Below are 27,204 nucleotides of genomic sequence, written 5' to 3' on the forward strand. Positions count from 1 at the left end.
TCAGATGCAATTTAGGAGGTGTGAATTGAAAAACAACCGAAAAACAGATAGAAACTGTTAGATCACATGATTCAAACTACAACCGGAAAACGGACATTTTGACCGCGCCAAGAATAGAAGTCTTCCTGCAGCTCCCGCCATCTTTCTCCCATGCGTTTTCTCTCCACCGCCCAAAGCTCCCGATATACGCCTACGCATCCCTCACCAAACGCAATTACGCAACCCATCGATCAAGCAAGGAGCCGCGCGCGAGCACCGGCCACCAGCCCGCCGGCTGTCTCTCTCTCTCTCTCCCTCCCTCACTCCTCGGGCACGCGGGAGACCGAGGCGCGCGGCGATCAGCCATGGGCAAGCAGGGTAAATGCAGCCACGACGCCGAGGCGTGCTACCCTCCGGGGCCCGCCGGCGGCGGCGCGATGTATCCGTACATGATCGAGAGCCCGCAGCTGCGGTGGGCCTTCATCCGCAAGGTGTACGTCATCGTGTCGCTGCAGCTGCTGCTGACGGTGGCCGTCGCCGCGGCGGTCAACCTCGTGGGCCCCATCAGGGTCTTCTTCCGCGCCCGCACCCCGGCCGCGATCGCCGCCTTCGTCCTCATCATCCTCTCCCCCCTCATCGGTACGTGACGCACGGTGCCCTCGATTCTCGTTTGATCGACGGCCGACGGTGCATATATTAATCGTCGATCGGCTGGCTGATCGGTGCATTTTGGTGGCCGACGACGTTGAGCAGTGATGATCCCGATGATATATTGGCGGAAGCGGCACCCGATCAATCTCGTGCTCCTCGCGCTCTTCACCGTCTGCGTCAGCTTCGCCGTCGGGCTCGGCTGCCTATCCGCCAAAGGTACACGCAAGCACGATCGTGCTTCTTGACATGCGCGACCACATTGTGCATGCTAGCTTGTAGAACTAATTCATGTTGAGCTATATGATACATCTGGAGACTAACAGGGATCGTGATCCTGGAGGCGGCGGGGATAACGATGGTGGTGGTGGTCGGGCTGACCCTCTACACGTTCTGGGCAGCCAAGAGAGGCTACGACTTCGAGTTCCTCGGCCCCTTCCTCGTCGCCGCGTGCCTCGTCCTCCTGCTCTACTCGCTCGTCCAGGTGAATCCGTGCTTGCCTGCTTGTCATCGAAATCCCACTGCAAATCGATTCGCCTAGCTGCTCTGCTCCGCTCCGCTCCGCTCACATGGGTGCGCGGCTTGCAGATTCTGTTCCCGATGGGCAGGACGATGACACTGGTGTACGGCTGCGTCGCCGCGCTGGTGTTCTCAGGCTTCATCATCTACGACACCGACAACCTCATCAAGCGCTACACCTACGACGAGTACGTCGCCGCGGCCATCGAGCTCTACCTCGACATCATCAACCTCTTCCAGGCGATCCTCGCCATTCTTGAAGCTGCCGATGGATAAGAGGATCAGCCTGTTCTGCCAATTTGTGAGCACACCAGATCATATGTAACGTACCAAGATGGGTTGCAAACTTGCAAGACAATTTGTACCGTATAGATAGGGTCGAACAGAACCGCCGTGATTGGACATTTACAAGGAAATATTGCCAATCCAATTCATTACTCTACATCACAGCAGCCGCAAAAAGATTACCAAGCCATCAGGCCAGCAACAGAGCTCTGTGCATGACAAATTGCAGCGATAATGCATTCATCGGTTTCAGAAATGTTCGAAAACAAAAAAGAAATGTTCACCACAAACCAAACTTCCCAGAAACGAAGTATCGCTAGCAAGTTTAGCAAAGACGATCAAACGGCCATGCGGTAATTTTGGTTCATTCTCGAAACCAATTCGGATTTCTGGAAGGAATATCGTTTCATTTGTCACACCCAAGCCATAAATAGCAGGATTACAAGATGCCAAGAGGCAATCGCTTCAGCATCACCAGACTCACTCTCAAACAACGCATGTATAGAATTGGGGCAAAAAGTTGCCAAGATCAACTAGAAATTGCTCAATTCAACAGTTAACTGTTTCTAGTATGCCATACACCCGCAAGAACACGCTAAGCTTTGTATGGTCTTAGTGCTCTTCTATCTTCTTCAGGTCCTTCATATTTGTCGTGTCCACACTGCAAAAAGAACCAAACAATTTTAGCTTTAGGAAAATGACACCTTCCATCATACATGCATCTGGGAGGAAGGTGAGGGGGCGGAAGAGTTTCTCAATCCCAATGCCTGAAGATGGATTTTTTTTTCTCCAGGCACATTCTGATCTGATTTGGTAAAATGATTGCTTTAACCATTCAATTATCGCTAAATTAGCCAGTTACTAAATCTGGCAAAAGTCATAGCCACTTTTTGTGATATAGGCACATACAAATGTGCAAGCACAAAAGGCCTTCTTCAATCCTACATCCCTTACGAAGTTAAAAGATCATGAAGGGGGAAACAGCAATGTGCATAGCTGGGATCAGTACCCATAGGTTGCACCGTCACTGAACTATCTTATCAATCACCAAGCAGCCAATCAACTCCTTAAATCAAATGTCTATTTATACCAATCTAACACTAATCCTCACAAATTCAATTAACCTCATTAGCTCGGAGAATACATGTTTCCAATTCCTGCTCTTATTCCGGGAATGCAATTTCTCCTTCCCAAAATAAGTCAGTAATATTCCGCCTGGGTCTTCTTCGGTTACTTTACTTTAAACGAGTCATCATCCTTTTACTTATCTTCACACTAACAAAACTAGATTAATTATGACCATTGCAAAAAAAAAAAGGGAGCACCAACCAAATGGGAAACATAACAGTGTGCATCAAATGCAGTTACTCTGTTAGTAAAACAAGTAAAAATAAAAACTTACGTCGTTCCATATAGCGCAATCTTCTGAATTTTTGAGATATCACTTCCACCTTGGTTGTCCTCAATAAATATAGTCAGGCTAGAATGATAACGAAAGGCCATAAGAAACAGCAAGAGGACACTAAAAGTGGGGAGAAAGCACGCACACCAGAGAAATGTGCATACCTGCGAACATTTTGGAACTTGACATACTTTAGAGTCAAGGGTTTATTCTGCAAAGAAGAAAGGCCAAGGCTCATCAATTTGAGGTAAAACAATAATGACCATGATGTCAAAGACTAGATGGCCATCAATGAAAATATTTAAAAGTGGAGTGATAAGTTCCGGAAAAAAAATACCTCTACCAAATGATTAGAGGATAGATCAAGACTGTCACTTGGTGGATAGTCATTGACATTGCTGCCATTTATTGCATAAATTTATGGTCAGCCTAAATGGAAATGATAATGTGTTTCGAAAAGTTTGAACTAGTCAAGAGGCAGTATACCTGAAACCCATATGCTCTTTGTTGGAGAAGAGCTTTACCGTTTTTGGGCCTGTTATGACAAAAGAGACATTATTGTTTGAAAAAGAAGCACAACCAGAAAAATTGCAGTGACAGAGCATCGTGCAGTTCCATCAACAAAGCGATTGTCTGAATATCAGGGAATATATTGTTGTAAGGAGGGATAAAAGGGAGACTTAACGCGCACGGAAAGATTGGCAATACTAATGCAAGTTGACATAGACACAAAGAACCCGAAATTTAAACTAGTGAGCATCTCTGTTGCAAGTCTGCGAATGCAGAGGTAACAGAAAACTGTAGTTTTTCAGCAGCACCAGCACCACAACTAACAATGCATTGCATAGAGATCCCACCAAATCAGGAGCAAACTTAAATCCATGAAGCCACAACTGATGTGCCACCATCTAGTCATGAGGATCCCCGCAGACCTAACATGCTAAACCGAGTATTCTTGCTACGGTACGACTAGACCTTGCTTCTAACTTAGTTACTGCCACCAAATTCGAACTTAAACCTGTCAATTTACGCAACAAATCTAGCCTTAACGCACAGAACCCTAACAGGGAGTTGCAAATCTCACCCTCTTCCTCGGGGCCTTTGAAGAGCGCGGAATGCAGCTTGACCACCTGCATGAAGGGGATGTAGATAAGCAGCTGCTCGTCCGAATCGCTGGCGAGGTACAGCCCCTCGTCGTCCCTGTAATTCTGCAACAACCAAGCACCACAACGCAATCGCCATTAAAATCGCAACAGAACAGCATGAAATACACACGACCTCGCTAGCCACGAGCGATCGGGCACGCACGACGCCACCATCTACGAAACCCTAGGGAAAGTTTCCGCAAAAAGAGAAAAAAATCGAACTGCCCCACCAAAATCGCGGGAAGAACAAAATCTAAAATCCGCGGAATCGGAGAAGGGGCCAATCAAGCTAGGGTTTTGTCGTGGGGAGCGTGGTACCTGCTTGAGGGCGTTGGCGATGTTGTGGGACGAGTCCTGGTTGAGGCACTCGACGCCGCTCCAGTCGATGAAATCGACCAGATCCACCTGCCCTCGCGGCACCTGCACGGCCGGGGCCGGGGCGGCGGCGGCGGGGGGCGCGGCGGCGACGGTGTTGGCGGCGGCCATGGATTGGCTTCCGGAAGCTTCTGGAAGGCCGAGACGGAGAGGGAGCGTCCGGGAGCCGCGTGCGCGCGTGCGGGAAGGCGAGCGAGCGAATCCGACTCGTGAGGTGACTTCCGAGCTGCGGCGGCTGTTATGCTATGGCTTTTCGTGAAGCGGTGCGGTCGGGACGAGTTTGTAGATGATGTTCAGTAGAAGGCCATGAATACATGATTGGTTTATGTCTAATGTGCCACGACTAATCGTAGTTAAATATGGCTAGCATAAAAAATATAACTAATAAATTTTTAGTCATAGGTATGACAAAATTAGTTAAAAAAATTTAAGTGTATGATGTATGATTAAACTCAAACCAAATATATCTTAAATCAGCTACCTCGCTAAATTTCAAATAACTTTCAAATTCATGATTTATTATCGAATAAGTCCATTTTTATTTTATGCCATCCGCACTTCAAGTTCTTGACTCCGTGCCACTTCCAGAAGAAACGATTATCTTTGTTAAAGGAATGATTAATAATTTTATTAGATTTCCAAAGAAAAAAGAATCACTCCATGGCCACTTTGGCCCCAGCAAAGCTCCGCCACCGCTCCAAGTCATCCCTTGCTAAAAAGGTAGGAATAAGGCTCAGGTCTAGGTTAACTTATATTCCAATAAAAGAATATCCCATTTCTAGCTTTATAGGGTTACTGGCATTTTTCATTTGGACGGAGTGTCAATGTGTCATGTGTCCACAACTTCAGAGAGAAACACGAGATGAAAGCGCTTAAGTACAATTTTGAAGGCGCTAGTTATAATTCAGGGCGGTGATCGATGTTATAATTCACAAACAGGCTTCAGATTCAAGGCCTCATGGCGACTTAACATACAAATTATATGAATAAAAAATATATAGATTATCAACAGACACCATGTACATTACACGCAGACAGGTCGACTTCACATGACCTACAGTTACCTGGAGACACCGTCACTTTAAACCACCATCAGCAATCAAGGGAACTCGTAAGCACTGCTTTAGCACTGAAATTAGATGAGCGGATATAACGATACTACAGCTGACATCAACGAATAGATCTGTTACAGTATTATAGCAGATATAATATATCTACAGATTAGCAGACGTATCCACCGAGTCAGACTCTAATTGTATAATTGCATTTGTAAGTATAAAGAATAATAATGTATACATACAACCAAACGACATACGAAAATATACACACGAACAGAACAGATACACCTGATACAGATAATATGGCACAGGCTCTGGTGAGGGCTTCTGCTGTGAGCTTTACGCCTTTACAAAGGCGGCATTGGTGGCTTTACATCCAGAGTTCTTCGTTGCATCCGGGATTCCGGAGTCGCCGCAGCCGACAGGGAGGAACAAAGCATGTGTGGCTCTGCGATCCATCTGAATATTTAGGCGCTGTGTCGTCGTGTTGCCTGTGCCCTTGAGATCGCCTTCGTGTAGATGAGCTCACAGACTAACCGGACTCGTAAGCGACGACCAAAAATTACCCCGATCTGGCATGCATAGGCATACGTTTGGTACGGAAATAGAAAGATTTCATCCGTGTGGACACTTACCTAAATTAAATAGGAAGTCAACTGGCCTTTTGGAAACAGGGACTGTCAGACTGTGATGCAAATAACTAAGCCCTAAACTTTCTTAGTGCCATAAACGTCTCTTCCAAGCATGCCATGGATAAGGAAACAAATCCATTGTAAAGTACAAACCCCATAAATATGGAGGCGGCAGACATTGTGATAAATCAAGATTGAAAGCATCTGAAAATATTAAGACCGAAATAATTCTGTTCGTGGATGCATATAAGCTCCACGAAATGGCGTGCGTGTTACACCTTAAAGCTTCACTTAATCAACATAATAGCTAGCTCTAAGATTAAACACCATAAGTGCGGAAGCATGAGGTGTTTACCTGAGTTCGGTGACGCCATCTGATGATGGTGAAGTGGTCGCCGGCGTGATGAAGAGGCTTTGGCCGATGTAGTCGATCACCAGCACGTGTTAGATGAAGAAGCGGCGGTCTTCACCTCGTTGACAGCACCCTAAGGATTGGATTAGGGTTAAGATATGAGGAGAGGCGGCTGACTTCGTGAGTTAGATAGTGTCTTCCGAAACCCCTCACATCTGTTATATATGCAGTGCTGCACGAGGTGGGACCGCAACCAAAGACGTTGGATGCACCCCCAATCACGGTGCATGTGAGAAACGGCTCCCATGCGTTTCGTTTGTTAGTTAGAAGACGTTAGGGAGAGTGGAGCCGAGATCAAAACCAACATTCTTCCTCTTGATCGTAAGGCTAACATCATAAGCCCACTCTCAATGAAACAGCATACCAAGGCAAAGTATTACAGCGGTCAATAAAATATCACTGAAACCCAAATACCTATAGTGTACCATTCCATCTCGAAATGGAAATTCGTTATACTTGATGGGAGTTGGTTTGTTTAATGGTCCTCTTAATCCAGAATCATAGACTTTCCAATATCCCCATGCCGGCAACATGATCAAAAAAATATGAGGTGGTAAACCTTTAGTGAGTGGATCCGCAAGCATTGACTTAGTGCTTATGTGCTTGACACTTATTGTTTGATCCTGGATTCTATCTTTCACAACGTGATACTTAATGTCGATGTGTTTGGCAGCACCACTCGACTTGTTGTTACTCGTATAGAAAACTGCGGGTTGATTATCGCAGTATAATGTAAGTGGTTTTGCAATACTGTCGACCACTCTTAGTCCCAGGATAAAGTTTTTTAGCCATACAGCCTGCCCGGTAGCCTCATAACATGCCACAAACTCAGCTTGCATCGTTGAAGATGCTGTAAGTGTCTGCTTGGAGCTTTTCCACGAGATAGCTCCTCCAGCAAGGGTGAAGATATAACCTGATGTGGATTTCTTAGTGTCTACACACCCCGCAAAGTCTGCATCCGAATAACCAATGACTTCAAGGTTATCGGATTTTCTAAATATAAGCATGTAGTTCTTAGTGCCTTGCAAATAGCGAAGGACTTTCTTAACGGCTTTCCAGTGGTCCGGTCCTGGATTTGATTGATATCTGCCAAGCATCCCGGTCACGAAAGCTAAGTCAGGGCGTGTACAAACTTGAGCATACATAATGCTTCCGACAGCTGAAGCATAAGGAACCGTCTTCATTTGATCAATTTCATATTGGTTCCTTGGACATTGATATGTCCCAAACTTATCGCCCTTAACAATAGGAGCAGGCGTGGCAGAGCACTTATGCATATTGTATTTCTTTAGTACTCTGTCAATGTATGCCTTTTGAGATAAACCTAATGCTCCTTTGAACCGATCTCGATGAATTTCAATGCCAAGAACATAAGAGGCTTCACCGAGATCTTTCATATCAAAATTAGAGGAAAGAAATCTCTTGGTCTCAAACAGCATATTCTCATCACTGCTGGCCAATAAGATATCATCCACATAAAGAACTAAGATGATGAATTTTCCCCCTTTAAACTTTATATAAATGCAGTTATCAACTTCATTTTCTTTAAAGCCAAAATTTCTGATGATTTTGTCAAACTTGAGATACCATTGTCTAGACGCTTGTTTTAGACCATAAATTGATTTCTTAAGGCGACATCCCAAATGTTCGTTGTCTTTCATGACAAAACCTTCTGGCTGAGCCATGTAAACATTTTCTTCCAAGTCACCATTAAGGAATGCCGTTTTTACATCCATTTGATGCAGCTCTAAATCATAATGTGCTGTGAGCGCCATAATTATTCTGAAAGAATCTTTACTTGATACAGGAGAGAAAGTTTCATTATAATCGATTCCTTCTCTTTGCGAGAAGCCTTTAGCTACGAGCCTTGCTTTGAACCTTTCGATGTTCCCATTAGAGTCATGTTTTATTTTGTAGACCCATTTACATCCTACTGTTTTGGCTCCGTCAGGAATTTCTACTAGGTCCCATACATCATTATCGCTCATAGATTTTAATTCGTCATTCATGGCATTAAGCCACTCAGACGAATGCTTACTCATCATGGTTTCTTTATATGAGTTGGGATCTTCTGTCTTCCCTATGTCATTAACATCCTCATTCATATAAACGACATAATCGTTCGAGATGGCAGGTCTCCTGTCACGCTGTGATCTCCTGATCGGTTCATTATGCACTGCAGGACAAGGACTGGGTACTGCAGGGGACTGCTGAGGCTCATCGTTAGGTATATCATTAGGAATTTCAGAGACCTCAACAGGGGGTGTACTGACGTTAGTTTCTACTGAAGGTGCAACCACATGAGGCACAGGGATGTGTGACTCTTGTATCAGTGGAGTAGGAACATAAACCCGTTTTTCTTCAAGATTAACTTCCCTTGGCTCCATATCCCTGTTTTCAAGAAACACAGCGTGTCTTGTTTCTACGAACTTAGTGATCCTATCTGGACAGTAAAAACGATATCCCTTTGATCTTTCTGGATACCCGATAAAGTGACAACTAACTGTCTTAGGATCTAGTTTCCCAATATGTGGATTAAAGACTTTAGCTTCAGCTGCACAGCCCCACACGCGTAAATACTTTAAAGAGGGTTTTCTTCCAGTCCATAATTCATATGGTGTTTTTGGAACTGATTTACTGGGAACCCGATTAAGAATGTGTGTGGCTGTCTTAAGTGCCTCCATCCACAGTCCAACTGGTAAACTAGAATAGTTGAGCATACTTCGCACCATGTCCATAAGCGTGCGGTTATGTCGCTCAGCTACCCCGTTTTGCTGAGGTTTACCAGGTGTAGAATATTGGGCTACTATGCCATTTTCCTGAAGGAATCTGGCAAAAGGACCAGGGATTTGCCCATATGTGGCATGCCTCCCATAATATTCTCCCCCGCGATCCGATCTCACTACTTTAATCTTCAGGTTGTGCTGATTTTCTACTTCAGCCTTAAATATCTTAAATTTGTCGAGAGATTCATATCGATCTTTAATAGGGTAGATATAGCCGTAACGGGAGAAATCATCAGTGAAGGTAATGAAAGAATCAAAACCGTCGACTGATTTCACAGGAAAATGACCACATATGTCCGTGTGAATTAATTCTAATAATCCTGTGCTTCGAGTGGCCCCTTTCTTTATTTGCTTAACGTATTTTCCTTTAATGCAATCTATGCAGTGGTCAGAGTCGGAGAAGTCTAAGGGTTGGAGAATCTCTTCCTTAATGAGACGCTCCATTCTCCCCCTCGAAATGTGGCCTAAACGACAATGCCACAGTTTCGAAGAAGTCTCATTAATTGTACTTCTCTTTCTCTTATGGCTTACATCATAGATATTCATCGTCACAGAGGATTCATTAAGAGGAAGCATATAAAGTTTGTCTTGTCGGATGGCAAGACCAATATCATTTGAATTAAATTTAAGAATGCATTTATTGTCTCCGAAATTATAATGAAAACCATCATCATCTAACATCGAAACTGAAATGAGATTCCTCCTCATAGAAGGAACATAAACTACATTATTTAATCTAAGAGTGAAGCCACTATTAAGAACTAATGGAAGGGATCCGATAGCTTCAACTTGAGCTTCCTTCCCATTGGCCACTCTAAGACTTCGCTCCCCCTTTCTTAATGTTCTCGTGGTAAGGAATCCCTGTTAGAAGTTGGTAACATGCACAGTGGCACCTGTGTCAATCCACCATGAATTAAGAGAAAAATCAGCATAAAGTGATTCATCAATAAATGTTATGAAATCATTACCCTTCTTTGCAAGCCACTTCAGGAAACCAACACAATCCTTTTGGTAGTGGTCCTTCTTGTGGCAGAAGTGGCATCCGTCATCTTTAGATTCTTGAGAGGCAGGAGCAGAAGGAGCAAATGCCTTGGGCGCCCTCTGTGCTGCCTTGTCGTGTTTAGCGACGAAATGCAACTTTTTCTTAGACTTGAAATCCCCTTGGAATTTTCTTTTATTCTTGGGGCTGCTTATTTGATTCACAAAATCTTTATTTTCAGCCCTCACCCTCTCTTCCTCTTGGACGCACATTGCGATCAAGTCGCTCATGCTCCACTTCTCTTTCTGAGTGTTGTAATTTATCTTAAAAGGAGTAAACTCAGGAGGGAGAGATGTCATAATGAAGTGGACAAGGAAACCCTAAGAGATTTCCATATCCATGCCCTTGAGTTTGGCAGCCATATCTGTCATCATCATGATGTGTTCTCTTATGCCACCAGACCCATAATTATACTTAGTGTTGAGGAGCTTCTGAATCAGTGTACTGGCATAAACCTTGAAGGTGCCTTTAAATTGCTCCTCCACAGATGCCAAGTACGTCTTAGCTTTTTCTGAGTTTGGGATTGCTCCCCTTATAGCATCTGATATTGAGTTCCTCATTATCATAAGAGATATGCGGTTGGACCGCTCCCACTTCTCAGAAAGTGCATCATAAGTTTTCTTTAATTCATCATAATTTTCCACGCCATCGGTGGGAGCTGTGGGAGCGTCAACCCTGAGTGCATAATCCAGGTCTAAAACACCAAGGACAACAGTCACCTTAGCTTTCCAAGCAGGAAAATTATTGCCCGTGAGTTGCTCTATGCCGTCAATAGTGGCGGCAATAGAGGAAGCGTTAAGAGCTGGAGAGAAGAATTGTGCCTGATTAGTGAATTTATCATAAGAAAAAAAAATTTGCACGAAAATAACCCTACGTTGGTCTGATTAAAATCATGCAAAAAATAAAACTCCAATCCGGATCACCGTTGGGCAGAAAACGGAAAAGAATTTAAATAAACACATAAAGATGGCACATAATTACAGTCAACTTTGGTCAGATAGTAATTATGAACCTATATAAAATGATCGTAAAATTCTCTGGAAAATTTTTCCCGTTGGATCCAATTGAACCAGAGAATTAACAACAATATTTTATGCATTAATCATCATTAATTTTGGGCTAATTTCATTAGATATTCCAGTGCATAAATGAAAAAACATTAAAAAATCACTGGAAATTCCAAATAAATGGAAAAGCCCAAAGCTTTATTGAATGCAGCCCAAAAAGGCCTTTCGGCCTGGCTTGGCCCATCAGCACGGCCCGGGCCGAAATTGTTTTCGCGTACACGCGCTGGCCTGGCCGAGGACACGGCCCAGCCACCGCGCCCGGCCCGAGCGAGGGCAGAGCCCAGCCATTGCGCGCGCGCCGGCCCGGAGCGTTTTAACCGTTCATCGCGATCGACGGCCAGCCGACGAAAACGCCTGGAATAAAAAGCTGTCGGCGGAAAACCCTAACCCTAAAAGGCATTCTCCTCCCCGAAAAATCCACCCGATCCGAGAGATTGCCGGCGACGGAAAACGCCGGCCCGGCCGAGAGAGAGAGAGAGAGAGATTGCGCCGACTACGGCCGCCGGACGCACGAGAGAGAAGAGGGGAGAGGGAGATGAGCGCGCGGCGAGAGGAGATCTCGTCCCACGGAGGAGGCGAGAACGGTCGGATGAACCGCGCGCGCACGAGGAAGATCCCGTCGGAGGAGAACTCCGACGGGCATGAACAGCCGGAGCCGTAAGTCCTCCCCCCCCCCCCCTTCTATTGCTTTGAGTTCTGAGAAAAGGTCTTAGGGTTCGGGATTGTGGGGAAAAATTGGGGTTTAGGGTTCGGATTTGGGGGGGAATTGGGGATTTCTTAGGGTTTTTCTTAATCTCTCCAATTCCCCTCCTTCTAATTGCTTAATCCCACTTAATCCGAGCCTAATTGACCGAAACCCGAGCCCCATGAACACATAAACACAATATAGAAGCTTAGTACATGAATAGATAAGCATAAGAGTTGCCTGATTGAATTGACCCGAGGTCGATTAGAGCTAAAACACGTTAAACATAAACTAATTGACCTTAATCTCATACCAACAGCGCTAACTAATGTCCAATTAAGGCTCAAAACATCATAACCGAGCCGAATTGATTAATTTATGAAAGTGTATACAAGAATTCGTCCTAATTTCATTAATCCGAGACATAAACATGAACTTGTACATTGATCCGAGCCTAAAATTGAACTTAAATCGCATAATTTATCATCAATGTACTTAAACCGATCAAAATTGGAAACAATTGACCACTAATTGGCGTCAACCGATCGTAATTCAACATGAATAAGACTAATTGGGTTTGATTAGGGACTAGGATGGCTCTGATACCAAATGTTAGACCTTAAAGCTTCACTTAATCAACATAATAGCTAGCCCTAAGATCAAACACCCTAAGTGCGGAAGCGTGAGGTGTTTACCTGAGTTCGGTGACGCCATTTGATGATGGTGAAGTGGTCGCCGGCGTGATGAAGAGGCTTTGGCCGATGTAGTCGATCACCAGCACGTGTTAGATGAAGAAGCAGCGGTCTTCACCTCGTTGACAGCACCCTAAGGATTGGATTAGGGTTAAGATATGAGGAGAGGCGGCTGACTTCGTGAGTTAGATAGTGTCTTCCGAAACCCCTCACATCTGTTATATATGCAGTGCTGCACGAGGTGGGACCGCAACCAAAGACGTTGGATGCACCCCCAATCACGGTGCATGTGAGAAACGGCTCCCATGCGTTTCGTTTGTTAGTTAGAAGACGTTAGGGAGAGTGGAGCCGAGATCAAAACCAACAGTGCGCTCCTACAAGCTTGCGCGAAACGGCTCTATGGATCCCTCAAACTGGAGCAAATTAAAGCAACGCCCACCTTCGATTTTATTTTTATTTTTATATTGTGAAAGCCATGTCGCCATTTCAACCGAATATAAGTTAAAAGATCAAGAAAATATTGCGATCTATTTCTCTCAAAATTTAAAACACTATCTAAATAATCATGATTTTTTTTGGAAAAAGTATGTTGTAAAGGATGCTATAATTTAGCTTAAAAAACATTTCAACCAAAAATATGATCTACAATGAGGAAAAAAAAGACAAATTCCATGATAAATTGTGTATAATAAAATTCATCTTTTTTTCTCCTTGCAAAGATTATATTTTTGGTTCAATTTTTTATAGATAGATCGTAGTATTCTCTAGATCACCAATCTTTTAAAAAAATTCATGGCTATTTTGATATTATTTTAAATTTTGAGAGCAATATACCACAATATTTTTTAAAAATTTTTAACATGTCGTTCGCTGGAAATGCAACATTTTATTTTTTAAAACATATTGCATATTGGAAGGGTGACAGGCATATGTTTATTTTTTTAAATATGTGTCCTTCCAACATTCGATAATATCTTTTTTTTAATTTTTTAAATGAACGACTAGTTTTGTAATTTTTTATTTTTGAAATATAAAAATAAGAAAGCCCCACCTTCTAGGTGCGGGTCGGTGTTTGAGTTCTGCCGGCGACTCGGCCACAGGAGCCCGCCCACTTGCTGACTGCTAGTCCGCGTCGCGCGCAGAAGTGGGTTGTGTTTCGACGCGCCTGCAAGTCACAGCACTAGGCAGAGGCCGGGGGATAACAGCGAAGCCACCGAGTGATTGATTGCTGGTATAGATATATTAGCAAGGTGAGGCATGTATATTTATTAAAAAGTATTTTATTAGTTATGTTTGTCTGAATAAGTTGGATTAAATTTCTGTTTAATTGACTAAATCTGAGGTTGTATAAGTAGATACAAGAGTTAAGACTGTGATTGACTGTTTATATGAAAATAGTTTTATGATACTGACAAGTGGGTACGTCTACATAAATAGATACATGAGCCTGCTTCTGTCAGGACATGCTACTGAGGGCTCATGCGCCAAGCTATGGACGTACATTTGCATCCACCAAATCAAACTGAAATAGTACATATAGGCAATAAAACATGTTTCTTTCTGAGATTATACGTATTTGCTGAGTCATGTTGCTCTTATACAGGCAATCAATCCAACTTTTAGGACCAACCTTGTCGAGGTGAGGTGTTCGTGGTGTCGATGCCGGCTCCGTGCAACACGCGCCGTGTGCGTGGAAGGAATTAGTCTCCCGACAAGTGCAGTACGGATGTGATGTGGAGACACGCAGATGCACGTAGGTGGAGTTGAGAGATGGTGTGTGAGGAAATACCACTCTATATGTTCTTACATACATACGATCTATCTTAATCGTTCATCTCTCCTATCTAATACCTATATATTCGTTAATTCTGATATATAATTTTTTTTACATATTCTCTCGGTATAAACTTAACATAAATTAAATATATAACTAGTGAAATTTTCTATTCCCCGTTGCCCCCGCACTGCCGATGAATGCCGTGATAGCGCCAGTGCCACAACGGCCGTGGTTGATACAGGGCAGTTCTGTGTGCTTCGCTGTTTGGTCGCCTGTAGAGTTTCGATCAAAGCAGCGCCCCGCGCGCCTACCCTTTTTTTTTGGTTGCGAAAAGGGGAAGTTTATATTGCTGACTTGGAAAAGATTACAGGAGACCATACAAAGCCCTGTGAGGGCCAAACATCAACACTCAAAAGAAACCGAAAATTACATTGAGTGCAAGAGGGTGTTTTATATAGAAGAAAACGACACAGCCTCTAAAGGCCTCCCGAACCGCCCGCACGACCAAGACATGGTCGATACCATCGCCGTCCGCCGCTCGCCGCTCGCCGCTCGCCGGAAGAAGAACGTCAAAGAAGCATGCGCCCGTTCCCCTCGCCGAGCCGGAGAAAGAGGCCCAAATGTTGTTATGCCGCATGCCAGGAACCTTTTGACCGCACCTCGGCAGCCTTCTCCTCTTGGCAGTTACCATCGCTCGTTCAGAGTGACTTTTCGACTTGATGCAAAGTTCTGTTCGTTGATCTAGTGTTACAGACTTTACCGGCAGATCATAAACTTAAAAAACACAGCAGCACCACGTATAGTTTGTAGTTGCAACTTAGAAATGAGCGCACGGGCACACGTACTCAGAGTCGGGAGTTCGGGTTCAGAGTGGAAAATTCTAGGCTGGATATATGTTTTATTAAAATCGATTATTTATTTATATTAAAAAATAAATATAAAAAATATAAGATGAGATAAAAATCAACAGATAAATAAATTAAAGACGCACTATTGAGATAGCCCGTATATTCACCTCGATTGTCGAGGTGCCTTTCCCTGCGCATCGCTCGTTCAGAGTGACTTTTCAACCAGATGCAAAATTCTGTGCGTTGATGCCGGCAGATCATAAGCTTAAAATACAGCAGTACTATGTATAGTTTATAGTTGCAACTTGGAAATTAGTAGGGACAAGACGGGGTGCAGGAACGTGGTACGTGCGTAGCAGCTGACACGGCACGCGTGCGTGACCAAATAAACGTAACCGATTTTTTTCTTCTGCAGTTGGTGAGCATGCCGTGGTTGGGCACACGTCAAGCAAATCTCTCTCCATGTTGATGTTGGACACGGTGACCTCTAGCTCGGACAAGGCTAATTCGCACGCGAGCCAGTGATACAAGTAGTAATTTTTTAGATAGCTTCTTTCACCTTTTTGTTTTTGAAAATTTTTCTTCTCACGTTTTTTTATTTTTAGAAAAAAAAATTCGAATAAGTTATTCGGACAAGTTTTCTAGATAATTTTTCCAAAAAAATTAAAAAAAAATTGAGTAAAGGTTAACCAGAAAAGTTTGCTCAGAAAAGTTTTTAGAAAAGTTTTTGATTTTTTTTTCCAAAAATCGGAAGTAGGCCCGCTGGGGGAGGCACGAGCAGCACACCGCGCGCGTGAAACTGAATTTCTGCTCTAGCTCTGTTGCGTGCATGCCTAACGACGGCAAGAATCAAACGAGAGGGAAAAAAAAAGAAGCTTCTAATTTCTCGCAATACTTTATGTAAGCTATCGCGAAGATCACATCGATCTCCGTGCAAGTTGCATTGCGTTAGTCTTCGTGTTCGAGTTCATGAATATCCTGCACCTCTTGCGCATATCCAGCAAGCATAAATGGCCCTGATCCCCTTTGGATTACATGCATGCGGTTGATATTTGTACATGATCCTTTGTATGGAAACTAATCAAATAGATCGGCAAGCATAAATGGCCCTGATCCCCTTTGGATTACATGCATGCGGTTGATATTTGTACATGATCCTTTGTATGGAAACTAATCAAATAGATTAGGAAACCAATCAAATAGATTAGGAAATTACATATTCTTGCCGTGTACACCTTGTATACTGCCGTGTATTTATACTGGCTGGTTGATCAATGGAAATCATCTTGCTATTCTCCAAAAATCAACCGCATGCATGTAATCCGGAAGGGATCAGGGCCATGTATGCTTGCCGGATATGCACCAGAGGTGCAGGATATTCATGAACTCTAACACTTCGTTGTGACGGAAGAGCGGACCAGACGTCTCACCATCTACATATGCATCATTGTATTCAGGCCTGTTTGGTTCACCACCGAATTTTGCTATATTTTATCAGATTTTTTCTAACAGTTGTTTGGTTCACTACTACAATTTTAATGTGCTATAGTTTTTCAGCTTTTGATCTTGTCATAGACTAATTTCTTTGTCAAACTTTGCCTAAGATGTGACGAGCAATTTGTTCGTCACACCTTAGTACTATGTTACCATAGATACAGTAATAGATGGTAGTGAATCAAACAGACTCTCAGTATTGCACCAAAAAGTCTCTCGTAATTGTAGTTCTTCCCACTGTGTACTGAAATATTTCATAAATGGTATTTCTGACCATCTAACTGTGCAGCAAAAACATATGTAAACACGTGTTAAGTTGAATGAAGGTGACTAACTCTATGAAGCTAGTGGCATGAACCTGTAGACTTGGATGCATACCCTTTTCTTGTCCAAAAAAAAAACTATTTGCAACCAGATTTTAATGGAAAACAAAAAAAAAACCGAGTTAATACAGCTCAGAATTCAGAAACACATGACACATCACCCAACATTTGGGTTCAAATAATCTCCAATAATAGTGGTATATATCCCTTGCATAATTAAGAAATAAGAAGCATATTGTGATATTATTTGGTCAACACATGCAGCCGACATGGGGAGACCGGGAGAGCAGCTAGACATCATAAGAAATAAAAAATGGGAACAATTAGATGAAATGGCCATGTCAAATATACTTAGCATGCATGCATGCCAAGAATTATGCCATCCATCAGCAACAACAAATAGCAAACACAAATGACGCAATTACTTGAGGAAGAAAGGAAAACAAATTGCCAGAAATATACGAAGGGCATGCTTGAAACACAAGATTTTGAGGAATTTCATACGAAAAGTTTGTAGGAAATACATAGTATCAGTTCATTTAAGGTTGCTGTGGCAATGTTGCTCGCCAAATAGTTCCCAAACAACTCGACATTTGATGTTTCAACAGATGCCTCATCGGAACTGTACTATGACACAGAGGTAGTAGTAAATCATAGAATTAAAATAAAATGCAAATTTCATAGGCAGAGAAACATAAAAGGATCACAAATCATTAGCGAAAACGATAGCAATATCTCACCAATGGCCAATGGGCGATTCAATTTCAACGAACTCGACGTGCCACCAAATTGTGCTGCTGCAATGAACAATTGAACAGCAGTAAGTCGCAGGTCACATCAGAATCTGATGCAAACGGTTCTGTGCCGGGGTGTGATGTGAAGGTCTCGCGCAGCAGTTTGGGAAGTGCAAATCATGTGAGATTATGAGCAAATCTCACTGGTCAAGAGCAAGAGATGGATTAAGATAGGAGTTAAGGAAGATGCTTGACCCACCACCTTGCATTGCAATATAATGCGATGAATCGACCACCATCTGAAACAAAATGCAGGCCTATGATTAGGATACTTCTTCACCAACAGACAAGAACAAGATAGTATTTCTTTTTTTCCGAGAGCACGGCAAGAGTATTGCTGATTGTTTTAAAAATGAGAGAATTGACTTAGTTTATAAAGAAAATCGGATCCAAAAATCTCACAAACTACACAGTTTAAAAGAACCGACTGATAACCGCAAGATAACAATATGACCTTGAAACAAAAACAACGCCTAAACCAAAGGCACAACCATACAATAGCTAAGTCCAACCCAGCTCAACTCGTACGCTAACCAACCCAAACACAACCTCTCTCACAACTCGGTCGGCGGAGCCCCGCTCCCACGCCGCCACAACTCGACCGACGGAGCCCTGCTCCCACACCGCCACAACACAACTCAGTCGGCGGAGCCCTGCTCCCACACCGCCACAACACAACTCAGTTGGTGGAGCTATGCTCCCACGCCACCTCTCTGTCACATGAGCCGGTAGCGCATCACTTCGGAAGCGTGCATTGGAACAAATTGCTGTCGAGAAGTGCCAAACTAGAATGAAAAGCCGCCATGAATCAAGCGCATAGGGGCAAACCTACAGAAGAAGCCAGCGATTCAAAACAAAACCGACCAAGCCGACGACCACCGCAGCGTGAGAAAAGGATCTACAGAGCGACGCCTCCAAGGAGGATGTGACGTCAAGACGCCGCCGTCGCTCGCTCGGAAACCCCAACCAGGTTTTCACCCAGAGACTCCAGGGGATGGGAGTGGGGAGACGTCATGACAACGCCTCCAAGGAGGAGAACGACGCCCAAGGATGTCACCGTCATCGATGCCGCGCAAAATCAGGCAAAACTTTCGCCAGTGGCTCTCACAACCCGCCCCTCGCGCACGACAGTCCACGCAAGGCCAAGACCAAAGCAGCAAGCCCGCCGCCTCCTCGCGACCGTGCCATCCTACGGATAGCTTGGCGTCACGAAGCTCTCCACGGATCTAACCTGCAGAAGAGGAGGAGGCCGGGCAAAACAAGAAAGTATTTCTACCTGAATATATTTCTTTGTCTGTAATTTTTTCTTAGATATATCATATATTTTACTCATTGTTTAGATTTTGACCAAGCATGACAACTAATGGCAAATTGATGACCTGACGGATTCACTTTATCCTATTGGAAAATTGCAGAGGAGCCTGACATGATCCAACGCGGTATCACTCATTACTTAGTCCTCTATTTCTTGGTTTCAAGTACACCAACAATTAGCTCATACTGGCTTATGTCGTGTTTCATCGACTCCTTTGTACTCAACAGTTGTTCATACATCAAAAACAAACGCGAGTATTTACCCAGAATTCCGGTAGATGAGAATTAGTCATGTGTGCCACTCATAGAATTAAAAAGAATCTTTCTAGAGTCGAGTAAAATACCTAGGAAGTAGGCTATAATTATTTTTGAATAATAAAATAGTCTATTAGTAGCAAAGGTGATATGGCTGATCACCTAAATCCTCACAAAAATAGTCTATAACACTAGCTGAAACCGATGACCACTGAGACACTGAATAGTGAATACAGAAAAGTTGCACAACTTGTGCCTTTACTATTCCAAGCGGGAAGCATCCTTGAAGCCACATCGTCAAAATTCGTGCAGGCGACATACTTTTGATTGTTTCTGTTGATTGGGTCGTGTAAGCATCAACATAGAAGCTAAAGAAGATTATAAATAAAGTTAAAGAACGGCACAAGAGGCAAACACGGGGAATAACTAGAGCCAAAGGCATTTCTTTCTCTCTCTTTATTTAGTTAAATGAGAAGTACTAGTACTGAGACGATTTTTAAATGTACCAATACTTTGGCTTTCTCATGTCATCATTTGATTGCACCACAAACCATCTTTTAGTGTATTGTGATTTGAAAATCTGAGAAAGAAGAACAGAACCAATGAAGATCAGTGAAAAAGGTACTATCAGCATCTTACGAGTGGGTGAGATTTCTAGATCAGTGAAAAAAGGCACTAAGGTAGTGTTTGGTTCGGTCAAATGTAATGCATTTGGATTACAGTGCTATTTGAAGCCGTTAGTTAGTATTTGGTTACAGCGCCCTGTAATTGAAAGCCACAGTAACTGAAAATAGGCCAATGTAAAAATCGATACCGCATAAAATTGCTCTGGCGCCCACATACTTGCCTTCTTCAAGCTTCAGCCACTCCTTCGTTTGAACCCCTTCAGCGCCGTTAGGAGAGTGTGGCGAGATCATAGCTAATGGGCAGATGATGAGCAAATGCACAGATGCAGATCAACCGATGTTGGCCTCAGTATTTGGTTGGTCACTTCTCCGTTTTGCTTCCCACTTTGCATAGGTCGATTTGTTTCTAGCTGTTCAAATCTAGCGGAAGATAATTTTTGTTTGTTTTTTTGTGCAGATGATGTCTTTTTTTATTTCTACTTTCTCAGATCTAGCCTTGTTCTTTGGTGCAGATGAGGCTTCTTAGATTTCTAGTTGTTCAGATCTAAATCTGGTTCTAGTGACGAAACACTGCAATAGCTTTCCATTCCATTCCCCTGCTGAGCCAAACAAACGTTGTATTTGCTTATACCATTTCCATTACCAGTGTAATCCGATTCCAATTACGTTTGCATTACAAATCTTGAACCAAACACTACCTAAGATCATCTTATGAGAGGATGAGATTTCCAGTCACAAACAAACTCCTGTTCAAGATAAGAATGAGAAGAACACAAGTATGACCCAGAAAAGAGTCATATATCAAGTTTAGATAGTGAATGCCTGAATGGGAATCAAATGAATGGACGAATTACTACTAATGTCCATTTCATCAACAATAAATGGGAAATAATTCTATGTTCCATAGGTACAAATTCTGAACCAAATGAGTAGCACAACACAACAATGTTTGTCACTAACAAGAACCACTAGCCTTGAGTCTTTTTACCATGCCTACTGTCACAAAAAGAGCCAAAAACTTCGGCACAAAAGCACGAAAGCGAAAGGATCACAATTTCACGACCAGCCGAGTCAATTAGGTAGGAAAAATCGAGTAATTGCCCCCTTTTATCATGCCCCCCAATATGAACAAAATCGTCAAAGACGAAATCGCGAACGAAGGGGTCAACCGTCCCAATGACCCAAGCACATTAAACAAAGAAAGAAGCCATGAGCAAATGATGCACGCACAAAGCCTAAAAACAAGTCGAGAAGCCCCAAAACAAGCGCCTATATATATCAAATCAAACACACGGCAAGAGCACGTACTAAACACAAATCAGTAATAGACATAGCAAGCAAGAAACCAACATTCCATTGTCCTCACCGTTGTATGCAGACATGCGCGGTCCGGCCATGATGAAGATGAGCTCGACGGCGGCGGCGGTGTTCTTGCTGCTCGCTATCGCCTGGCCGCTGCTGACCTCGGCCCAGCCGGCGCCAAGCATGGCACCTCCGGCATCGGCGCCAGCGACTAACAACTCGCGGCTGGAGAAGGCGTATGTGGCGCTGCAGGCGCTGAAGCGCGCCATCACGGACGACCCCAAGAATCTGACGCACAATTGGTGCGGGCCCGACGTGTGCAACTACTTCGGCGTGTACTGCGCGCCGGCGCCCAACGACCCGTGCCAGCGCACGGTGGCCAGCGTGGACCTCAACCACGGCGACCTCGCCGGTACGCTCCCAGAGGAGCTCGGCCTCCTCTCCGACCTCGCCGTCTTCCACCTCAACTCCAACCGCTTCTCCGGCTCCCTCCCCGAATCCCTCCGCTCCCTGCACCTCCTCCACGAGATTGATGTCAGCAACAACCAACTCTCCGGCCTCTTCCCGTCGCAGTTCCTCTGTCTCCCAAACGTCAAGTACGTCGACATCAGGTACGCACGTAACGCACCCGTATACCTCTGTATACGCGTATACACCAGCCTGCACCTGCGCACAAGCTATGAATGAGTGCAAAGTTATGTGTTATGTGTGTGTGTGAAGGTTTAACAACTTCTGCGGCGAGGTGCCGGCGGCGATCTTTGATAAGAAGATCGACGCGCTGTTCATCAACAACAACCACTTCGAGTTCACGCTGCCGGAGAGCTTCAGCAATTCGACGGCGTCGGTGATCGTGCTGGCGAACCTGCCACGGTTGGGGGGCTGCCTGCCAAGCAGCATCGGCGACATGTCCGGGACTCTCAACGAGCTGGTGCTCCTCAACAGTGGCATCTCCTCGTGCATCCCGCCGGAGATCGGCAAGCTGGACAAGCTCACCGTGCTCGACCTCAGCTTCAACAGCATCGCGGGCACGCTGCCGGACACCATCGGCAACATGCGCGCTTTGGAGCAGCTCGACGTCGCGCACAACATGCTCGCCGGCGAGATACCAGAGAGCATCTGCGAGCTACCGCACCTCAAGAACTTCACCTACTCGTACAACTTCTTCTGCGGCGAACCGCACAGGTGCCTCGAAGTGCCGCGCATCGACGACCGGCAGAACTGCATCGCCGGACGCCCCGACCAGCGGTCCGGCGAGGAGTGCATCGCGTTTCTGCATCGGCCGCTGGTGCACTGCGACGCCCACGGGTGCATCGCACCACCATCGCCGCCACCGCCACCGCCACCCCTGCCAGTGCATGCGCCTCCGCCGCCGGTGTACTGATCTGTGGTAATACTGTAACTTGTAATTGTTTGCTGCCTTTGTGGCGTGAGAATTAAAGGGTAAATGCATACACATGGTATATACTGTAATCTTTATTTTTCAACAAAAGAGTAATAATGGATTGATAGATTTGCATTACAGAATGGTAAGCATATTCTCGGGAAAAAAATGTATTACAGAACTCAACTGAAATTTAATTTCTGTATTCCTTATTTATTATTTCTTGTACTAGTTTTTTTATGTTATAGTCATAGCTAAATCATTTGCAAATAATGTGCTCTTAGCAGTACGAAGTTCTGCAAATACTTTACTTCTTATCACATTCCACCAGTAAATAGTTGCACCAGAGCTATAATTTAGATGAGGGACCACGTTAGACAGAATTAGGACAATTGCTAAAGTGGGAGAAAACAAAGAGAAAATAGATATGGGGAAGACACTGTTTTGCCTTTTACAGGTGAAAAAGATGATATAAATGTTGAGTTAATCATACAAACTTGGAGAATTTATAAGAGTTGGTACATTACTACATGCCATTTTGGCAATTCACAAGTTATGACCTAGTCAAAAAGTTATGTTTGAAAACAATACATGCCCTAGTCAAGAAAAGAAGCTAGAAAACAGAGGAACTAGAAAACACAGAGGTAAATAAATTAAAAAAGAATCTAGTTCAGGTAGACCAAATGATGAACAATAATGAGATAAATCATAAATGTATCTGATAAGGATTGGTCAAAGGGGAATTAACAAAAAGCAAGTGCTACTCATGGATTCCAGCTAGAAAGAGTGTTTCCTTTTACTCTTTGGTTGATCAACTCAAAGGGCAAGAAGCTTCCCCTACATTCCATCTTGGCTGGCTCCAGGCAGGCCAGGGTTCCTTCACGCAAATGCAAGCCACTCAACATACGGATTTACCTTATCCATATAACTTCTACTCCATGTCCTTGTCACACAGATCAACCTACTAAAAGATTAGATAACTGAAAAGAGTATATTGTACTATTTTCCAAGTATATCTGGTAGAATAAAGCACATTAATGATTTTCCGGGACAGATGACAGAGACAACAATGGTATGTTAAGGTGATTATGATGGTAACATGAACATATGCAGGCATGGCTGAAGAATGCAATCTAAATTGCGAAACTGAGTGGCCAGGCAGCATGGGATGGCTGACCCATTCGTCATTGATCATCAATTGAGTGACAAATTGAAAGGTGTTAACTAGGCAAAAACGGGACAAATTTGTTCCCGGTGGAAGAGGAAAATGAGATGTGGCAGTGAGAGTGACTAAACCAGTATGGGATTGAGTACAATACACCTAATTACCATAAAATAAATGACAAACAAGTTGATGGCATCATCATTACCGCCATGTTTTTTTTAACTAATCAGTTAGATAATCAATTCCAGTAAGATAGCAGGTACGGACCAGCTTATCAGATACTCACATCCAGTAATATAGCAGGTAGCCTAACGCATTGTCATATTGCAATGAAAATGCAAAGCCAAGGTCTGTTAACCAAGTCACATAAACTATAGGCAATTTCAACATATGTCAGCAAGTTACAATACGTGTGCATGGTGGATGCTTCTGCTCGAGCTATTCTTCTTCTCAATCATGCACTCATGCTGTGCCTTTGAAGTCAGCAATTCAGCCATTTAGTTGTGTGATTTTAGGCGGAACCAAAATGATACACTATTGTGTCAGTAGAACATGAGGTCTGAGTTCTGAACATCATTATGACTATTCTTAGACATACCAGTTCCTAAAATGCCAATATCACAAAGGCATTGTCTTTGATGCAGTGCTGATTTAATTCAATTAGGATATATTCAAAGAAAGTATTTGGGGGATCTTGTACAGTATCAATGAAATTCAAACAAGGCATCAAATTTATATCAAATAGATTCAGTTCTCAATTAATACTCACATGTCACATGGTTATATTGTATCAATAGAAAAAAATCAAATCCTACTTGTACACAAAACTCAGTGAGTAATGCAGATCATGATATGCATTCAACCCAGAAATCAGGAAGTTATTGGTCTGTGGGCATGATTAAGCATTATTCACCAAGAAATTTGGGTCAACTGTTTCAGTGCAATTAATCTTTGAAAAAAGAATCTTCAGTCATTGGTAAGTTTCCATGGATGTACAGATTCATCATACCTGAGTGGAAGGCATTGTGGTACAAGAAGATACTGTGGTACAAAAATATCTACCAGTAGTCACGACAAGAGCAGACCCCATCCTCAAAGTGGTGGAAGCGGTTCAGATCTCTGAGTATGATCCGCCTATTAAAGACCATTGACACAAGCTTTGCCATCGAATGGCAATCTGGACATACACGGAGATTCTTGACAACACGTAGGGTAGCTCCTGGAGATGTATTTAGAAGCCCAAAAGCAATTGCCAGCTTCTCACTATGGTATCTTAAGCTTGTTGCCTTCTCCTCCTCACCCATTTCAACATGAAACACATGTGAAGTATTAGGGACATAACCAACCAGTTTTAGTTGGTCAATCACTTCATCAACCATTCTGCGTGCTTCTTGTGATTTTGGGTGCCTTCCATCTCCTGAGAAGAACTCGTGAACCATGTTATCTATCTCAATTGAGCTACAGCCTGGCACCTTTACCACCCCTTTTTCACTCATCAACTTCCTTACCCTATTCATCTCTTCCCAACTCCCAGTGTTAGCGCACAAATTCGAGAATATTACATAATCACCACCATGAGAATCGTCCAGCTCAAGAATTCTCTCAAAGACACGTTTGCCAAGTTCAAAATTTCCACGGCCTCCACAAGCAGAAAGCAATGTCCTCCATAAGATTGGGGTGGGCTTTATTGGTAGTTCATCAATGAACTTGTAAGCTCTTTCAAGCTGTCCTGATCGAGCAAGCAAATCTGTAACACAACCATAGTGCTTGATCCCTGCAATGATACCGTAGTCTTTCATATCGTCAAAGTATTGGAGCCCTTCGTTCACCAAACCAGAATGGCTGCAGGCATGGAGCACACCAAGGAATGTTACATCATCAGGCTTTATCCCTTGCTTCTTCATCTCTTCGAACAGCGAAATAGCCTCTCTGCCGTAGCCATGGTTAGCGTATGCGACGATCATCACGGACCAAGCTTGCTTATCTCTTGATTCCATCCCCTGGAACACAGCAATGGCATCCTCCAAGCTTCCACACTTTGCATACATGTCAATCAGCGCAGTGTTGACCTTCATAAGGGAATCAAGCCCTATCTTCCGGACATACTCATGGATCCACTTGCCAAGTTCCAGCGCCCCAAGTAACGCACACGCCGAGAGCACACTAATCAACGTCACAGACGTCGGCTTGAGCCCCTTCGCCTGCATCTCCCGGAACAGCACCAGCGCCTCCCCGGGCCGGCTGCTCCTCACCGCCGCGGTGATCATCGCGTTGTACGAGACCACACATTCCCCGTCCACCCCGTCGAACATCGCGCGCGCCGACCGCACGTCCCCGCACTCGGCGTACATGTTGATCATCGTGGGGCGGACGTACTCGTGCCCCGCCGCGCCGACCTTGACCGCCACAGCGTGCGCCTGCCGTCCCTCCTCCCCCGCGCGCGCCGCGGCGCACGCCTTGAGCAGCGACACGAACGTGTACGTGTCCGGCGCAACGCCCTCCTCCAGCATCCGCACGAACACCCGCGCTGCCTCCGCCGCCGCGGCGGATGAAGAAGAGGGGAAGCAGCGCGCGTAGCCGCGCAGCAGCGTGTTGTACCAGACGGCGTCCCCCGGGTGGGGCACCCTGTCGAACACCTGGCGGGCGTAGGCGAGGTGGGCCGGCGGCGCGCCCGGGGCGGTGCAGAGCGTGAGGAGCCTGGTTACGAAGGCCGGGTGCGCGGAGAGGCCGGCCTTAACGGCCGCGGCGTGGAGCTGGGAGAGCGCCCTGAGGCTGGTACAGTGCGGGAGGTGGGAGAAGAGCGGGGGGTGCGGTGGTGGGTTCTTGGATTTGGCGGGAAGGAGAGGGGGAGGCGCGGACGACATGGCCGCCCCGTTATCTTGCGGGAGGAGGAGGGGCGGCCGAGTGGGATAACATCAGAAAATCAGATGATCCGGAGAAGACATTGCGCGATAGCGAGAGCTTTGCGTCTTGGTACTTGCAAATTTTGGAATTGCAGATCGCCCCCTGGGCCGGACCGGGCTGAATGTAAACATGTCCACGACAGAAGCATTTTCCCGTTCATTTTTCTTTTTTGCTAATTTTTTATCGTCGTGCGTGATCTGCCGTCCATCAGTCTCGCGCGCTCGCGTCTCCCACGTGGGTCCGCGTCCCGTGCCCTCCCCCACGCGCAGCACCCTCCCGCGCCCCACCTCCCGCGCG

The 27,204-nt window shown here is 44.5% G+C and overlaps 5 protein-coding genes across 7 annotated transcripts; 2 read left to right on the top strand and 3 right to left on the bottom strand.

Annotated features, from left to right (window-relative positions):
- The first annotated feature begins 344 nt into the window (after positions 1–344).
- LOC133915258 (protein LIFEGUARD 2-like) lies at positions 345–1,596 on the top strand. Its single transcript, XM_062358348.1, has 4 exons — positions 345–618; positions 733–846; positions 954–1,111; positions 1,216–1,596. The coding sequence occupies exons 1-4, from the start codon at positions 345–347 to the stop codon at positions 1,420–1,422; spliced, it is 753 nt and encodes a 250-aa protein (XP_062214332.1). The 3' UTR covers positions 1,423–1,596.
- Positions 1,597–1,780: 184 nt separating this feature from the next.
- On the bottom strand, positions 1,781–4,614 carry LOC133915259 (PITH domain-containing protein At3g04780-like). Its single transcript, XM_062358349.1, has 7 exons — positions 4,297–4,614; positions 3,918–4,041; positions 3,320–3,368; positions 3,171–3,231; positions 2,998–3,044; positions 2,834–2,911; positions 1,781–2,092 (listed from the first exon to the last, which is right to left on the bottom strand). Exons 1-7 carry the CDS (start codon positions 4,462–4,464, stop codon positions 2,044–2,046), a joined length of 576 nt encoding a protein of 191 aa, XP_062214333.1. The 5' UTR covers positions 4,465–4,614; the 3' UTR covers positions 1,781–2,043.
- Positions 4,615–9,915: 5,301 nt separating this feature from the next.
- LOC133914081 (uncharacterized) lies at positions 9,916–11,175 on the bottom strand. Its single transcript, XM_062357234.1, has 2 exons — positions 10,210–11,175; positions 9,916–10,102 (listed from the first exon to the last, which is right to left on the bottom strand). The coding sequence occupies exons 1-2, from the start codon at positions 10,577–10,579 to the stop codon at positions 10,056–10,058; spliced, it is 417 nt and encodes a 138-aa protein (XP_062213218.1). The 5' UTR covers positions 10,580–11,175; the 3' UTR covers positions 9,916–10,055.
- Positions 11,176–21,535: 10,360 nt separating this feature from the next.
- LOC133915261 (leucine-rich repeat extensin-like protein 6) lies at positions 21,536–22,981 on the top strand. The gene is made up of 2 exons (XM_062358353.1): positions 21,536–22,068; positions 22,178–22,981. The coding sequence occupies exons 1-2, from the start codon at positions 21,536–21,538 to the stop codon at positions 22,836–22,838; spliced, it is 1,194 nt and encodes a 397-aa protein (XP_062214337.1). The 3' UTR covers positions 22,839–22,981.
- Positions 21,676–26,936, bottom strand: LOC133915260 (pentatricopeptide repeat-containing protein At2g02980, chloroplastic-like). Of its 3 annotated transcripts, none has more exons than XM_062358350.1 (2): positions 25,013–26,936; positions 21,676–22,839 (listed from the first exon to the last, which is right to left on the bottom strand). In XM_062358350.1, the coding sequence occupies exon 1, from the start codon at positions 26,865–26,867 to the stop codon at positions 25,062–25,064; it is 1,806 nt and encodes a 601-aa protein (XP_062214334.1). In that variant the 5' UTR covers positions 26,868–26,936; the 3' UTR covers positions 21,676–22,839; positions 25,013–25,061. The 3 variants fall into 3 exon arrangements, with proteins under 3 accessions (XP_062214334.1, XP_062214336.1, XP_062214335.1); XM_062358352.1 differs by lacking the exon at positions 21,676–22,839 and adding an exon at positions 23,523–23,799; XM_062358351.1 differs by lacking the exon at positions 21,676–22,839 and adding an exon at positions 23,523–23,802.
- Between the last annotated feature and the right edge of the window lie 268 nt (positions 26,937–27,204).

This window comes from Phragmites australis, chromosome 4 (assembly GCF_958298935.1).
Source record: "Phragmites australis chromosome 4, lpPhrAust1.1, whole genome shotgun sequence".
NCBI classification, from domain to species: Eukaryota; Viridiplantae; Streptophyta; class Magnoliopsida; order Poales; family Poaceae; genus Phragmites; species Phragmites australis.

Excerpts from the sequence above, each read along its gene's own strand:
- LOC133915258 (XM_062358348.1), top strand. The coding sequence starts at position 345 with ATGGGCAAGCAGGGTAAATGCAGCCACGACGCCGAGGCGTGCTACCCT. Across the intron at positions 847-953 it reads CGGCTGCCTATCCGCCAAAG|GGATCGTGATCCTGGAGGCG; the intron begins GTACACGCAAGC and ends GGAGACTAACAG. Across the intron at positions 1,112-1,215 it reads TGCTCTACTCGCTCGTCCAG|ATTCTGTTCCCGATGGGCAG; the intron begins GTGAATCCGTGC and ends CGCGGCTTGCAG.
- LOC133915259 (XM_062358349.1), bottom strand. The coding sequence starts at position 4,464 with ATGGCCGCCGCCAACACCGTCGCCGCCGCGCCCCCCGCCGCCGCCGCC. Across the intron at positions 3,232-3,319 it reads AAAGAGCATATGGGTTTCAG|CAATGTCAATGACTATCCAC; the intron begins GTATACTGCCTC and ends AATAAATGGCAG. Across the intron at positions 2,912-2,997 it reads AAGTTCCAAAATGTTCGCAG|CCTGACTATATTTATTGAGG; the intron begins GTATGCACATTT and ends TTATCATTCTAG.
- LOC133914081 (XM_062357234.1), bottom strand. The coding sequence starts at position 10,579 with ATGACATCTCTCCCTCCTGAGTTTACTCCTTTTAAGATAAATTACAAC. Across the intron at positions 10,103-10,209 it reads GAAGTGGCTTGCAAAGAAGG|GGATTCCTTACCACGAGAAC; the intron begins GTAATGATTTCA and ends AACTTCTAACAG.
- LOC133915261 (XM_062358353.1), top strand. The coding sequence starts at position 21,536 with ATGCGCGGTCCGGCCATGATGAAGATGAGCTCGACGGCGGCGGCGGTG. Across the intron at positions 22,069-22,177 it reads GTCAAGTACGTCGACATCAG|GTTTAACAACTTCTGCGGCG; the intron begins GTACGCACGTAA and ends GTGTGTGTGAAG.
- LOC133915260 (XM_062358350.1), bottom strand. The coding sequence starts at position 26,867 with ATGTCGTCCGCGCCTCCCCCTCTCCTTCCCGCCAAATCCAAGAACCCA.